The sequence below is a fragment of the Phragmites australis genome, chromosome 8, assembly GCF_958298935.1.
Source record: "Phragmites australis chromosome 8, lpPhrAust1.1, whole genome shotgun sequence".
Classification (NCBI taxonomy): Eukaryota; Viridiplantae; Streptophyta; class Magnoliopsida; order Poales; family Poaceae; genus Phragmites; species Phragmites australis.
This window is the reverse complement of record NC_084928.1, coordinates 7,074,223-7,088,770: the sequence shown is the minus strand read 5'-3', so window position 1 is coordinate 7,088,770 and position 14,548 is coordinate 7,074,223. Positions and strand designations below refer to the sequence as shown.

At 47.3% G+C, this 14,548-nt stretch overlaps 1 protein-coding gene across 1 annotated transcript; it reads right to left on the bottom strand.

Moving 5' to 3' along the window:
• Positions 1-13,354: 13,354 nt before the first annotated feature.
• Positions 13,355-14,248, bottom strand: LOC133927565 (protein FAR1-RELATED SEQUENCE 5-like). The gene has a single exon (XM_062374027.1). It carries the CDS (start codon positions 14,246-14,248, stop codon positions 13,355-13,357), a length of 894 nt encoding a protein of 297 aa, XP_062230011.1.
• Positions 14,249-14,548: the final 300 nt, after the last annotated feature.

Genomic DNA, 14,548 nt, shown 5'->3' with positions numbered 1-14,548 from the left:
CATCCGAGCAGCTATCTTAAATTTTCATATTTAAAATATTATTATAGCATCCCCTATCATTATTACAGTATCCTTTATTTTTTCATCTCCAGCAGCTACCCTATTTTCTACCTTCTACTCCTCTTTTTCTCTTTATGATCCCGCTGTCAGTCTATGTGAACAGTACTGCTACATGTGCTGATGTTTTTCTTCTCCTCCCATCTCGCATCATCTCCAGTAAAATTGGCATCGGCTGCTACAAGATTGCGGATGGAATGAGTTAGCAGCAAACTTGTGCACGAGAGAGCACCCTGCAACATTGTTAAGGCTATCTCCAGCAGCTACCTCAAGTTTTTATCCTTAAAATACTATTACAGCATCCCCTATCACTATTACATCATCCCTTATTTTTTCATCTCTAGCAGCTACACTATTTCCTACTTTCTACTCCTCTTTTTCTCTCTTCGGTCCCGCTGTCAGCATATGTGAACAGTTTTGCTACAACATCTCTTATTTTTTTATCTCCAGCAGCTACTCCATTTCCTACCTTCTACTCTTTTTTTTTCTCTTTGGTCCCGTTGTCAGCCTCTATAAATAGCACTGCTACAGTGCTGCTACAGTGCTGGTACAGCAACCCGAAGTTGTTTTCCCTCCTCTGGATCCACGGCCGGCCTCCGTGAGCAGTACTACTACAATGTTACGAATGCTACAGTCTCCGCAAATTTACAGCGCCACATTCCCTCGTGATACTGTAGCACACTTAAGAGATGATTTCCCGTACTACAGTACACCGCAAAAAGTACTGTACCACTGGATTAATTAATTGAGTAGCTATAACTATAGATAAATAACCAGACGAAACAACATAGAAGATTAAAAAATAAATTATAGAGTCCAGCTCTAAGATTACTCCTTACCTTGCTTTTCCTTTCATTTTTTGTTGTAGATACTATTTATCCAACAAAGTTATGTTAGCAAACTCCAAATTAGTTATGTTAGCCATCAACACACTTTTTCAAATCAACTATAATCAAATATTACAAAATTAAAACAACAGAACGCAAACATATTACGGATTACCACGTAAAAATAATATCAAAGAATTTATAATGTATTTTAAAAAATAATATAAGGTACGATGACGACATTAATAATAATAATAATTTCAAAAAAATTAAGAAACAAATAAAAATCAATTTGCATAACACATAAATGAAAATTATAAATTAGATCTATTCACAAATAATAAACATGATTCCAATATTATAAACAAAAATTACATTTATATTTTACATTCTACTCCCTACGATTGCAAATATATGTCGTTTTAGACTTGTACATATAGATTAATAAAGTATGCCAAATACCCTTATTGCCCTTTATTTATTCTGCATTGGAAAAGATAACATATTCATTTGTAAGAGTGATAGCATTTATTAAACAAGGGATTGGGAAAGATAACGTATTCATTTGTAAGAGTGATAGCATTTATTAAACAAGGGTAAGAAAGGAACAAAAGAGAAAAGAATGAATAGAAATTCGAGAATGACTTATGTTTAGAGAATAGTTGATGAGGCTAAAACGACCTATATTTGCAATCAGATAGAGTAATATTTAAATACAACCATTATTAACATAAATATCTATAATTCAACCGTAAGCTAAATTTATTGCATGTACAGTCGTACGGATTGATACACTAGTTAAATAGAAAATTAGTTCAGCCTATATAAATAGATATAATCAATCAAATAATCTAACTTTCAACACATATAATAATACTCAAACTTCTTATACTATGTAACTGTAAAATCCCATTGGAGCAACCAAATACATACGAATACACACTTAAAGAAGCGACAAAAAAACCCCGGAGAGGAGAAAAGAAATGTTCGTCCCCATGTGAACGAAACGCGAACTCATCAATCAATCCCGCGGGCGTGACGTCCCCTCGGGCAGCGCAACGACGCGCGGGATCCAAACGCGAGGCGCCCCCCCGGCCCCGGCCCCGGCCCCAGCCCCCGCCGAGGAGGACGTTCATTTGTCCCGCCTGCCAGATGGGCCCTCCCGGCGCAGTGTCCGAGAACTCTGCTCCGTCGTCTCTACGCGGTGGCGTGTGAATGACTGATGGGGCCGGCGAAGCAGCGGCCCCATGTGCGCCGCGCATGCGCTGCTGCAGGTGGGGCCACGGCGGCGTATGAATGACTGGTGGGGCTGGGGTATCCGCGGCCCATGTGCGCCGTGCCTGTGCTGCTGCAGGTGGGGCCATGGCTGGACGGGCCACTAGATAAAATCTCGTAAAAGGGGTTACGGAACCACGATGCGGGGGTAATCGCGATTTGGTTGTTCATGTCGGAAGAAGCAGCGCCCTGATGCGGATACAGGAGGGAGCTACTTATAAAAAAGGTGAGTAATATTATAATCATCAGTTTTATGATTCCCATTAGCATGTGGATCGCGAGAAAAGCAACATGGGAGCATATATATGGATAGAGAGAGAGAGAGAGCAGTGTTGTATTCCATCACCCTTGACTTTTAAGAGTGTCTTTGGTTGTTTATACGTCCGCCAGTCTTGAATCGGCTGCCAGTTTCGAAAGACGCGCCCGTTTGGTTTCCTGAATCGGATTAGATCGTTCTGGATGGGTTCATCCAGATTTCCGGAATCTTCGAGCTAATGCAGCCAATGCTGGGCTTCCAGCACGGAACAATGCCTCAATAAACAGTAACTGAAATTTTCTAAAGTAAATATAGCGGTAGACTAATTTCTAAAATTATTTCTATACCTAAATTATATGATGAAAAAGTTAATTCATGTATAATATTTTATTAATATATTTTTTATTATTGCATGTGATAATAACAAATAAAAATAATATTTCTATAAAATAATTAAGTAATACATAGATATAATATATGACTTTAACAACTAAAAATATTCCTATACCATCTCATATTATAAACAAACATATTCTCATACTATCCCGTACATCCAACTAAACATATTCTCCTACCATTCTATAATTCGAATTATTTAACCATTTTCTATTCTTATCGTGTACCAATTCGATCTCTTACTCACATGTAGAGTCATATGAGTCACTAAATGTAGATCAAGATAGTAAATTTATTTTCACTCACCCCATAAAAAGAGTAAAAAAATTAAATGTCTTTGTCGAGGGTAAATCTCTAATAGTGATTTCGGTGTATGTTAGACAGTGGGTGTGTGATCTTTGTTCGGAATGCGTCTGTTGAATTTGGTTGCATATGTGCAACTCAAGAGCATCAGGATTTATCCAAGTTCAGGTCGCTTTCAGGCTAATAGTCCTACATCCTGTATATTCTTTTATTATGATCTAAGATTAAGTTGGGTACAGGTGATGTTCTTACCCAGCCTTCTCCTAGTTGGGCTCGAAAATAACCCCCTTTACAAGTCTGCTACTCATCCCTTTATATATCAGAGGGAGAGAGGATTTACACGTGAGTCAAGACATAGACCAAGACCTAGCTAGAGCTTTCCACCTTGGCCCATCATTATTAAGAGCAAACGTATCACATTTGCTCTACAGCGCTATAGAGCTTGTCCCATCGCTCCACCACTTGCGTCATCCCGGTCGCCCGGACTGCCCTATCCCGTCCCCACGCGCCGCCTACACACGTGCAAAAGAACTCCTGCCACGCCTGTCAGGACATCCCGTAGCGCCAACCACATTGTGGACAATCAGAAAGAGGACCTGGGGAAGGGAAATACTCAAGTGAAAAAGTATTTATTGTGATTAGATTATTTAGACACATACCTGCCCCATGACCAGATGAGACTGGTCGCGGGGTTTGCTCCTACGACTAGGGACTGGTCGTGGAGTTCGGTCGAAGAGCCTTGTTGCGTGGTCGATGGCTGATCGCGCGGTTGCGGACCGGTCGTGCGGGAGGACCATGGTTCCAGACAAAACGTAGCATGCGGCACGTGCTGATATCTTACCGGCGTGGGTCTGCCCGCGAGGGACCCCACTATTCTTTACACCGATAGTAGCCCCCAAGCTCCTTCGCGGATGCGGTGGACTAAACGGTCTGTCAGATGGTCGTGGCTGGACTTAGTCGAACCTCTTGGGACCTAGGTGAACATGAGTTTACCCTGGGAATGATCAGTGATACGGTCCACTTTCGTGGTCACCCCGGAAAACCGCATCCCGATTGGAGATTAATCGTCCATAGAAAAGGGATAGTGGGAGAGAGAAACCTTAATGGACGCTGGATTTCGAGGGAAATTTGGTTCCCAGATGGATCCTCGGTAGCCGGGGCGGCGGAACCGAGTCGATCCTATAAATGAGAGGATGGAAAGCCCTAGAAATCTCTCTACCACCCGAGCTCTTGCACTAGAGACCCTCGCCTCCAGCCCCCACCATAGCCTTTCAAATAACCACCATTGCATTCTCATGGCGCCGCGCACCGGAAAGGAGGCCGACTTCCCCAAGTCCAAGTACACCACCGCGAAGCTGAAGCAGATGTACGAGAATCATCTACTTCCATGCCATTTGTCCTCCGGGTACCGCCCTTGGGGGGGGGATGTTCCTGCTCCCCGCAAGGGGGAGATCGTAATCTTTGCTTCATTTTTCTTGGCCAGTCTCGTCCCCTCTTTCTCCAAGCTCTTCTGCACCGTCATCTCCTTCTATGACATTTGCCATCTTCATCTGAACCCCAACTCCATCATCATGATGAGCATCTTTGCTCACATGTACAACAACTTCACGGGGGTCGAGCCATGTCTCGATTTCTTCAGATTTTTCTATGTGGCCTGGCTGCAGCCAGGGCCGTCCATCAGGAGTTGCGGTTTCCGTCTTCGAGACGGTGTCGCTAGCTCATACTTGGAGATGAACCTAAAATCATCGTGGTCAAGCTGGAGGGAGGAGCGGTTCTACCTCACGACAGACGACTCCCTCGACAACCTTCGCGTGCTCGAAGCGCAGGCACGACTTGCAGAGCGTTGGGCGAGCTCTCCCACGCCGACCGCTGAGCTACTATCCCTCGCCAACCTGGTCAGGGGGCTAACGGAAGCCGGTCTATCGGGGTCGGATGTCCTGCACGACTTCATTAAGTGTCGGCTCTGCCCCTTACGGCAAAGGGCGCATCCGGCCTACCTGTACACCGGGAGTGACGATGATACCCGGCAGAGTTCCACAGGTAATGTTACAGTCGTCTCCTTGCCTCGAGAGGCTTGATCGAGTGGTGTTTTACTATTATTATTTTCAGATCTTCCCGACGAGGTCATTTCGATCTGAGGGTTAGATCGTTGATGGCGGTGGCCGCCAAGAAAGGAGGCCCTCCGTACATCCATCTATGAGAGCTCACACTGGTGGAGAGGGCGTGGGTTATGCTGGTATGTTTGATATTTTCCCCGAATTCCCTTTTCCAAGTTTTTTTTCTTGGCCAGAGTTTTATTTTTGCGCTATCTTCAGCATGTTCCCGAGGTCGCTGGCCTTAGGCCAATAATCGATGAGGTCGATGAGGCCCTTCGGGAGATCGACCGGGAAGCGTCTGCCCCTGCCTTGGATGTCCCCCGTCCTGGTTGCGCTTTGCACCCAATTGGGCTGGGAGGCGGCCAACCTTCGCAGGGTCCAGTGGTGGTCGAGGGTGACGGCCCCGTGAGTGATGTCGGTCAGCAGGAGGCCCACCAGGCACTCTGCGACTTGTCCAAGATTGACCTGGTGTCCCGCGACCAGACCGGGACCAACTTGGTGTCCCGCGACCCGACCAGGACTGACCCGGTGCTCCGCGGCCAAACTGGGACCGATTTGACGCCCTGCGACCAGTTCAGGACAGACCCAGCGTCCCGTGACCAGATCGGCCCTGGCCAAGCGCGGTCCGACCCTACCGCTGGGGACCTAGCGTCTGTACGGCGCGGGAAGAGGGCAGCGGAAGGATTGTTGGATGCGGGGGTCTCAAAACATCCCTGCGAGACCCCGAGAACCGGCGACCCACTCACGGGGTTGTCCTCCCCGACCGGCCGATCTGACGGTTTTGTGAGAGCCAAGCTGGTGCTCCGTCCTCCGTGGCAGAGGTAAGCTTTTCTGGGCAATTGTAAATACTTTGAACTGCTCTTTTCTTCTTGATTCTGCAACTTTGCTCGTTTGTCGTAGGACCTAGGCGACCACCGTGACCACCCGCCCCCTATGGTGCCCCAACTTGATGCCCAACGCCCCTGCCAGCATTGGCTTAGCCCCTCGGTGTATCGACGGTAGCTCTAGGCCCCACGGGCTTGGTCGAGGAGTCTGTTTCAACTCCTGACTTGCTCTCGTGGGTCGACCGTTTCCCGGCAGCCGTCCGCAAGATGGTCAAAGAGAAGGAGATGGCGACCAGCAGATACACTGAGCTGGAGAAGCAGCTGGCCGATATGCAGAGGAGGTGCGGCAAGCTCTCCCAAGAGAAAGCCGCACTGATCGCTGAGCGCTCCCAGCTCAAGGAGGAAAAGCGCACTTCCCTCAACATCCTCTGGGAAGCCTTTGGAGCGTTGGCGGATCCGCTGGGTAGCCTCGGGCTGGGGGTGATCGAGTCGAAGGATGATCGCACCGTCCGAGCCTGGGCCTACGCCCTTCGGGTCCTTGTGGAGCACTTCTCTAAGCTCCTTGCCACCCTGGCATTGAGGGGGGTGGAGGACGTTTCGCATGCGGTGAGGACAACCGCGGAGTATATCTTTCGGTGCTACCACAGTAGTGACCCTAACTTCAATCTGGACTTGGTCCGGGAAGGGGCCACAGTTGCCGGTCCAGAAGCCGAGGAGAAATTTTGGTGGGTATGCCAGTGGCGGTGGACTACTTGATGTCCATCTTCCGGGTGGAGACCACCGAGGAGTAAAAAACTCGATTTTAACCTTTGTTATGTAACATTTTTTTTGAATGGAGCCTCCACGCCTTTGTTTTTTTGATAAGATTGTGTTGTTGTGGTCGTAGAGTTCCCGGAGTGTCTGAGCCTTTCGCCCGAACTGACCCGCTGCCCACGCTGATTGCCCCCCCAGCCCTCATCAAATCCCCGACCATATTCGTCGACCACCCTTCCGACCGACAATCCTTGGAGGTGAAGGCCAGACATGTGCCGGGGTCTGTGGACGAGCGGGCGAGTACTTTGAGCGACCTTCAATGTGTGTTGCACCGACCACTCGCACCGCGTGATGGTCCTAGGTTACACAAGTAGGGTTTGACCGGCTGACACCAGTGTGGCTTACGCTCTGTTTTTTTTACTAGCTTACTGGGAGGAGTTACTCGGGGCGTAGAGGGACCTGGAACGGGCGACCAGGGAAAGCGCCCAACAGAGGGAGGAGTTCTACGACCGCCTTCGCCGCCGCTGGAAGATTTCTATGCGGTGCGAAAGGAACTCGAGCGGCTTACCAAGGAGAGCGACGAGTGGCGAGTGGAGTTCTATGACCAACTCATCCAAGCATTTACCCCTTTCGACTTGTTGCTTCGGTCCATCGACGTTCAGGATTGTCCGACCCTTGGGAACACCGTGATGGGTCATGTCGAGTGGTTTCTAGCAGCCTCCGAGGAGGCAGGTGGCCTTGAGCAGAGGATTCGCGAGACCGTCGAAGACCATCTTTTCAAGATCAGAGTCTCTGGTGCCTACCTGGCCCTTGCCTGCGTTCACGACCACTTCCCTGACCTAGACCTCTTGCAGACAGTCGGCGCTGGTTTTGAGGGTACTCGGATGACCACGGAGGAACTCGGCGCCCGGGCTGATTCATTTTTGTATGCCGTTCGTTCCTGTCTTTGGACCATCCAGTTCGACCCTCTCAGGGGTATCTTTGGGTCATAGGAGGAATGTCGTAGGCTTGTCTGGAACTAGCCCCCGGGCTTTGTAATGATATGACTTTGGCCTTTATTCGGGTCTTCTCCGTGTTTGGATGATGAATAGCCTTCGGAGTGCCTGTATCGTTTAGGGAGGATCGCATTAAGCCGTTCGCGAGTAACATTTCTGGTGCTAAGGGAGACTCTTAGCACGATGAGCCTTTCGATGGCAACTAGCGCTCGACCCGATTTAGGACAATGTGGTCGTTAACCCTTGATGCCTTTACCCTGTCATCGTGCGAACGGGTTAGATTTGGATCTCGTCCCATCAACACAAGCGAGCGGGCTAAACAAATCTCGGAACTTGGTGGGAAACCACGTTTGTCCATGGAGTCCTGTAATATAAAGAGCTTGATTACTTTAATTTGGAAAAACTTACAAATCATGTCCACGCTCGTCTGGAAGGTCATACAATATAGTCAATCGGGCTCATCTCCGAACATCCTCATACATAGAGCTTTCGCACCGCGAGCTGTATGATCGACGGCCGACCACCCCGACCGCGTGAGGCCGGGAAACTAGAGGTCATCAGTGACCTACGACCAGTTTCGCGTGTGGTGATCACGGCCGTACCTAAGGTTAGGAATTTAGGTCTGCCTCGTCCAGCCCCCAGACAGCGAATAACCGAGATAGTGGTATGGTTTGCAGTGCCCGGGCTGGTAGGTTGGTATTTCGGTCGTGGTGTTGGCGCGACTCACACGTTTTCACCTTCTCGCGAGCATCCTGGAGAGCGGTGGGAGGTCCGACCTCCACGTCTGCCTCTGAGGATGTTAGGGAACACTGTGTTCCCCCCATCCCGAGTGATGTACTTCAGTAAAGGGTCGTCGCTCCCTTGGTTAGCCAGCGTGACCTTTTCTGCTGACACATCATCGTCAGGGGTTGCTTGATTCTGAAGGTAGTCCGAGATCTGATCCATCCAGGCCGTACCCGAATCAAGCGGGGCGACCACATAATGGCCACCCACGGTCGATGGCACCGAGGGAGGTATTGCCTCCAAAGGTGTTGGCTCTGGTGTTTTGTTTCTAAGCGGAGCATCCCTTCCTCTTCGGCCCGAGACCGCAGCGGGTGGCTGTGTGAGTCTCTTTCTCAAAGACTCCAACCGGGATAGGTTCCCAAGAAGAGACTAGACGGGCCAGCCCATCGCTCTGGGAAGAAGTCCTTGCGAGGGACATGTGTGACTTTCCGGCTGATGGAACATTGCTCTAGCTTTCTCAATTCGGAGAGGTATGTCACCATCGTCCGGTCCGAGCACTGAAGACCCCTTGGCGACGGGGTTACACCTAGTAGCGAGTCCCTCATCCCTAGTAGGTGTTTCTCCCCGCGTGGGTGATACTCGTGTTCTGGTTAAGAAGCCATAATACTCCACTTCGTATTTAATAACTGGAAAAATGGAATTGAACCATGTAACTGACGATGCATGGTCTTGTGCTTGCTCCTTCCTAGTCGTGGGGAAGTATGCCCCACTTAGCGACTAGTACCGCGTCCGTGACCCTTTGAAATCTAGCAAAGTAGAACAAGGATTCCCCCTTCCGATCAAAGGGTGATCAATATCGGGAAAGGTAGAGGGTTACCTTTCTGAGACTCTGGTAGGTTGCCTTACTTACTAGTACCTTATAGGGAGTGGTCGTTACTTGTACCCAAAGTACGAGGTGTAGACCCTTCTGTTCGTCCTTTGGTTGAACCTGCTCGGAGAAACGACACACGCGATTAGTTCCCCGATATTCTTTTACCGGATCGAATCATACCTGCCCGATGGTTTTAGTTCATGTCACGGGGCTGGGGTGGCAGTCCTTGCGAGGTGAGCAATCCTCCAGGTCTGGCTGTCACCGAAGAAACCCGTTCCCCCAGAGCTTGCTGTTCATTAGCTCTCCTTCGCGCCGGGAGCATGGATGCCTTAGCTGCCTCCCGGAGCCTTCGGATCGTGATCGGATGCCCTGAGTTTGGGACATATTGGCTCCATCTGAGTCGTACCCAACGAAGAACACCTTACAATAACTTGAATTCCGAACTCGGAAACACGCCCCTTACCTGGCGTGGCAAACGTCGAGGGTAAATCCCTGACAGTGATTCTAGGGTATGTTATACAGTGGGTGCGTGATCTTTGTTCGGAATGCGTCTGTTGAATCTAGTTGTGTATGTGCAACTCAAGAACACTGGGGTTTATCCAGGTTCAGGCTCCGTTCAGGGTAATAGCACTACATCCTGTGTATTCTTTTCTTGTGGTGTAAGTTGGATACAAATGATATTTTTACCCAGTCTTCTCCTCGTTGGGCCCGAAAATAACCCCTTTAGAAGCCTGATACTCCTCCCTTTATATATCAGAGAGAGAGAGGATTTACACGTAAGTCCAGATATAGACCCAGGGCTAGCTAGAGCTTCCCAGCTAGGCCCATCATTACTAAGAGTAGACGTATCCCATTTGCTCTATGATGCTATAGAACCTGTCCCATAGCTCTACCGCTTGCGTCATCCCGGTCGCCCGGACTGCCCTGTCCCATCCCCACGTGCTGCATGCGCACCTGCAAAAGAACTCCTGTCACGTCTGTCAGGCTGTCCTGCAGCGTTTAATGCTACGGGACGGGTCACTGCCGCTCTGCGTCAACCACGCTGTGAACGATCGGAAAAGAGGACCTGGGAAAGAGAAATACTCAAGTGAACACGTATTTATTGTGATTAGATTGTTTAGACATATACCTGCCCCACGACCAGAGCAGACTGGTCGCGGGGTTTGCTCATGCGACTAGGGACTGGTCGCGGAGCTCGGTCGGAGAGCCCGGTAGCGTAGTCGTTGGCTAATCGCGCGGTTGCTAACTGGTCCTACGGGAGGACCACGGTTCCGGATAATATGTGGCATACAATACCTGCTGATATCTTACCGGTGTGAATTTAACTGCGAGAAGACCTTACTATTCTTTACACCGACAACCCTAACCAAATAACCTACCTTTAACACCTCATTCAAGTCCATCCAAACCTTATTTAACTTCATTCTTATTTAGCTTGTTAAACTGGCGAAATCTTCCATGCAAACGATGTCCTCGGTGCAATCGTGCAAACGTTCAATTTTGACTGTCCGATCCGCATCGAACGAGCCAAACAGATCACCCAATCCCGCCGATAGATTTTTGCAGAAAACCCCCCGCACAAATTCAATCCTCCGCGAACTGCTCCCTCATTCTCCTGCCCGCCGCCCCGCCCGCTGCCCGCTCCCAAATTTCCCAAATCCCGCTAGGGTTCCAGCTAGGGCCACCGCGTGCTCGCTCTCAGGACGTGGACCGGCCCCCTCCACCACGACGCTCGAGCTCATGATGACGTCGACCGCATCCATCGCCGCGCTCGAGCTCAGGCACACGTCGGCCCCCTCCGTGGCCGTGCTCGAGCTCAGGAAGACGACGACCCCCTCCACCGCGGCGCTCATGCTCAGGACGTCTTCGGCCCCCTCCACCGCCACGTTTTTTGCTCAGGACGACGTCGACGCCGAGGACGCACACCACCTGTTTGACGAAATGGAGCAGTCAACATTTGATGAAATTTCGCCATCAACTTTCTCCAGGTACTGCCAATCTAGTTAGCACGCGGTTGTTAGCATTTTTCACTCACTCAATATGTTATTATGGTCCTTAATCGACTAACTGTAGGAGGTGGCAATAGCGGCGTTCAAGGCATTGGGTTTCGCCTTCTACGTCTTCTTTGTGCCGTTCCTGGGGACCAAGGCCTTCTAGATTGTTTTGCCTTCTATGTTCAAGGCATTGGGTTTCGGCTTATATGTCGTCTTTTGCGCTCAGGATGTCTTTGTGGTGCGCAGAATGTTACTCAGAGATGGATGTATGCTGTGTGAAGGTCTTTGGTACCTACAATATGTTGTTAAGGTCTTTGGTAGCTGGATAAATGCTGTGTGAAGCTATATTGTAGCAGAAAATTTGTTTCGCGGAAATTCGGTGTAGCAAAGTTGTAAACGGGAAGATGTAATGTGGCAGAAAGGTTGTACAATTCAATGTAAATTGTGTTATCTTTCAAAAGAATATAGCATATGTCTATGTGAATAAATTGTGTTGTGATTCAAAAGAGTGAAGCATCTGATTGGTGTATTGTGGCAAGAACATAAGTTTGTAATTGTGCGATTTGCAGGCCTGCTTGTTTATGTCTGTGATAATTTTGCGACTTTCTGATGTGTTGTGCTATGCAGTTAGGATTTAGTATATGGCTCTCTGTTTGAATCAATGGCTTGGACATTGGTGAGCAGAAATGTGCAGAAGCTTGTAATTTGACTCTGTGTTCAAGGTTCAAGGTTCTGAAATGTGCAGAAGCTTGTAAATCATGTTGTAATTTCACAATTGTATTTGTTAGCTCCCACAAAAGCTGATCACTTATGTACATCACAAAATGTACATCACATTCATGGGTTTGGACAAAAGCTGATCACTTATGTAGCTATATATTGTGCTTCAAAATATATTGTGCTTCAACATCACTGCTTCAAAATATAGTGTGCTGAAACAAGAGCTTATGTACATCACAAAATATATTCAGCTTTGCGATCAGCTTGTGATAAGCTTCCTTCACTTCCTTCACAAAAGCTGATCACTTATGTACATCACAAAATATATTCAGCTTCCTTCAATTCCTTCAAAAACAAGTAAGAGCATTGGGATCAGCTTCAAAATACATCAAAAAGAGAAAAAAAATCCAAACATGATATTGCTAGAGCTGTAAGATAAATAATCACAAAAATATGACAACAATATATACCTACCTCACGGAGGTGTCTTCTTTTTCGGGCAAGTACGTTTATCATATAGCACAAGCTCCTTGCATGAACTGCATAAGCATGGAATCCTCTCATTTTTCCTTCTCTTAGCATCCTCCTTTTTCTTGTCCCCTCCTCATTTGTCAAAGTCTACCTTAATTCTCTTGACTCTCCCTCTAGAGTGAATCTCATTTGGTGGCAATATGTTAATTTGGAAAGGAATATCACAGCCAATGAAACCTTCTATTTCTTCTGCTTTGCTTCGTTGATTGGCTAGAATCTCTTGTTTGACTTCATCCATAAACTTTTGAAATTTATTTCTGACAATATGCATGGTGTCTATGGAACCTCCGGCTTGGAAGATTTCTTCCATTCCTTTGTGCATCTCTGAAGCCATCCTTTTAAATTCAGTATCCTCACAAGCTCTCTCCTTTTCTTCTAGCAAATTCCCATCTGCATCATATCCAATCTCTCGCTTGCAATTTTTTGTCCACCTTTTCAGCACATAGTGACTAGGTAGTTCATTCAATTTTGCACATCGTAGTACATATATAATGTGGCGGCAAGGATAACCAAGTCTTTGAAATAACATGCAAGAGCAGTGGGCCCTCATGGTGGTTAACGCAAGGTTGACTTGTCTTACCTTGGGTCCTTCATCAATTATGGAATATATTTTGAAACAACCATCTTGGCTCATGCTATCAACCATGCAATTGTCCATGGCAGCCAACACCTCCTTCTGAAACTGCAAAAATATCTCATATGTCAGCACCTCACTACCATGCTTCTCAATTAGCTATCCTGTCTTCAGTATTGGCAATGTATGGAAGCTAGCATTGTCTTGTATAAACTCTTTTTGTCGTTGTTCTTTGACTGCAGTATCGAACCGAACCCAGAACTCGACCAAAGTATGTTTGTAACCAATAAAACATTTGAAAAAAGAGTTAGCACTCTCTGACCGTGAAGTTGTTCTAAGAATTTCACCCAAGAATGTGTCCCTAAAATAAGCTGGTATCCATGATGCACGAATGTGATACCGGTAAGCTAGCCATTCATTGCCTTCCAATCCATACTCCATAATCATTTTAGCCCATTCTGACTCAAACTCCTCAGCTGTTTCAGAGGAATATATGAAATGGTTCAAACGCTTATAAAACTCTCTGTCCTCCCTCACCGGTGCACCGACCTTGTCCGGAAACTTCATCAATATGTGCCACATGCATAATCTATGTACGATCGTTGGGAACACTTTGGCGATGGCCGCCTTCCTGCTAGTATCTTCATCGGTTATGATAAGTCTGGGTGCTGACCCTCCCATTGCTTTCAAGAATGTATTGAACAACCATACATGTGATTCTATTGTCTCATCAAGAATCAATGCAGCTCCCAATAATACACAACTACCATAGTCGTTAACTCCAGTGAATGGTGTAAACTTCATGTTGTACTCGTTTGTGTTGTATGTAGCATCAAAAGAGATCAACTCCCCAAAATGTGAGTATTTCTTCCTGCTAGTAGTATCTGCCCAAAATATGTATACCAATTTACCCTCTTCATCAACAACATAGTCAAAATAAAACCCAGAATTGATGGAGTTCTTTTTAGCAAGAGTGTCAACAAACATTTGTGCATCTCTTATCTTTATCAAATTTCTCAAGCTACCATGATAATTCTGCAGGTCTTTCTTCATGCATCCCACATTCTCAAAATCCCCTCACTAACACGAAGATATCTATATGCTAAGGAGGTGCCAATGCTAGCTTTATGGCAATCAAATAATGCCACCTTAGCTTTCTCACTAACTTGCCTTTTTTAACATGTGATGGGAGCGAGGTGAGACAAGTATGTGTGCATGGATAAGTTGGAACATCTCAACCCTGTATCTATTCTCCATGGTACGCTTTAAGGCAATTATGGCCTCACAACCACACCTACTCAGTTTCCGCATGTGCTCTCTTTTCTTCTTATTGTCAACCAATTGGACCGGCGC

Coding starts and splice junctions, on each gene's coding strand:
- LOC133927565 (XM_062374027.1), bottom strand. CDS start 14,248: ATGAAGAAAGACCTGCAGAATTATCATGGTAGCTTGAGAAATTTGATA.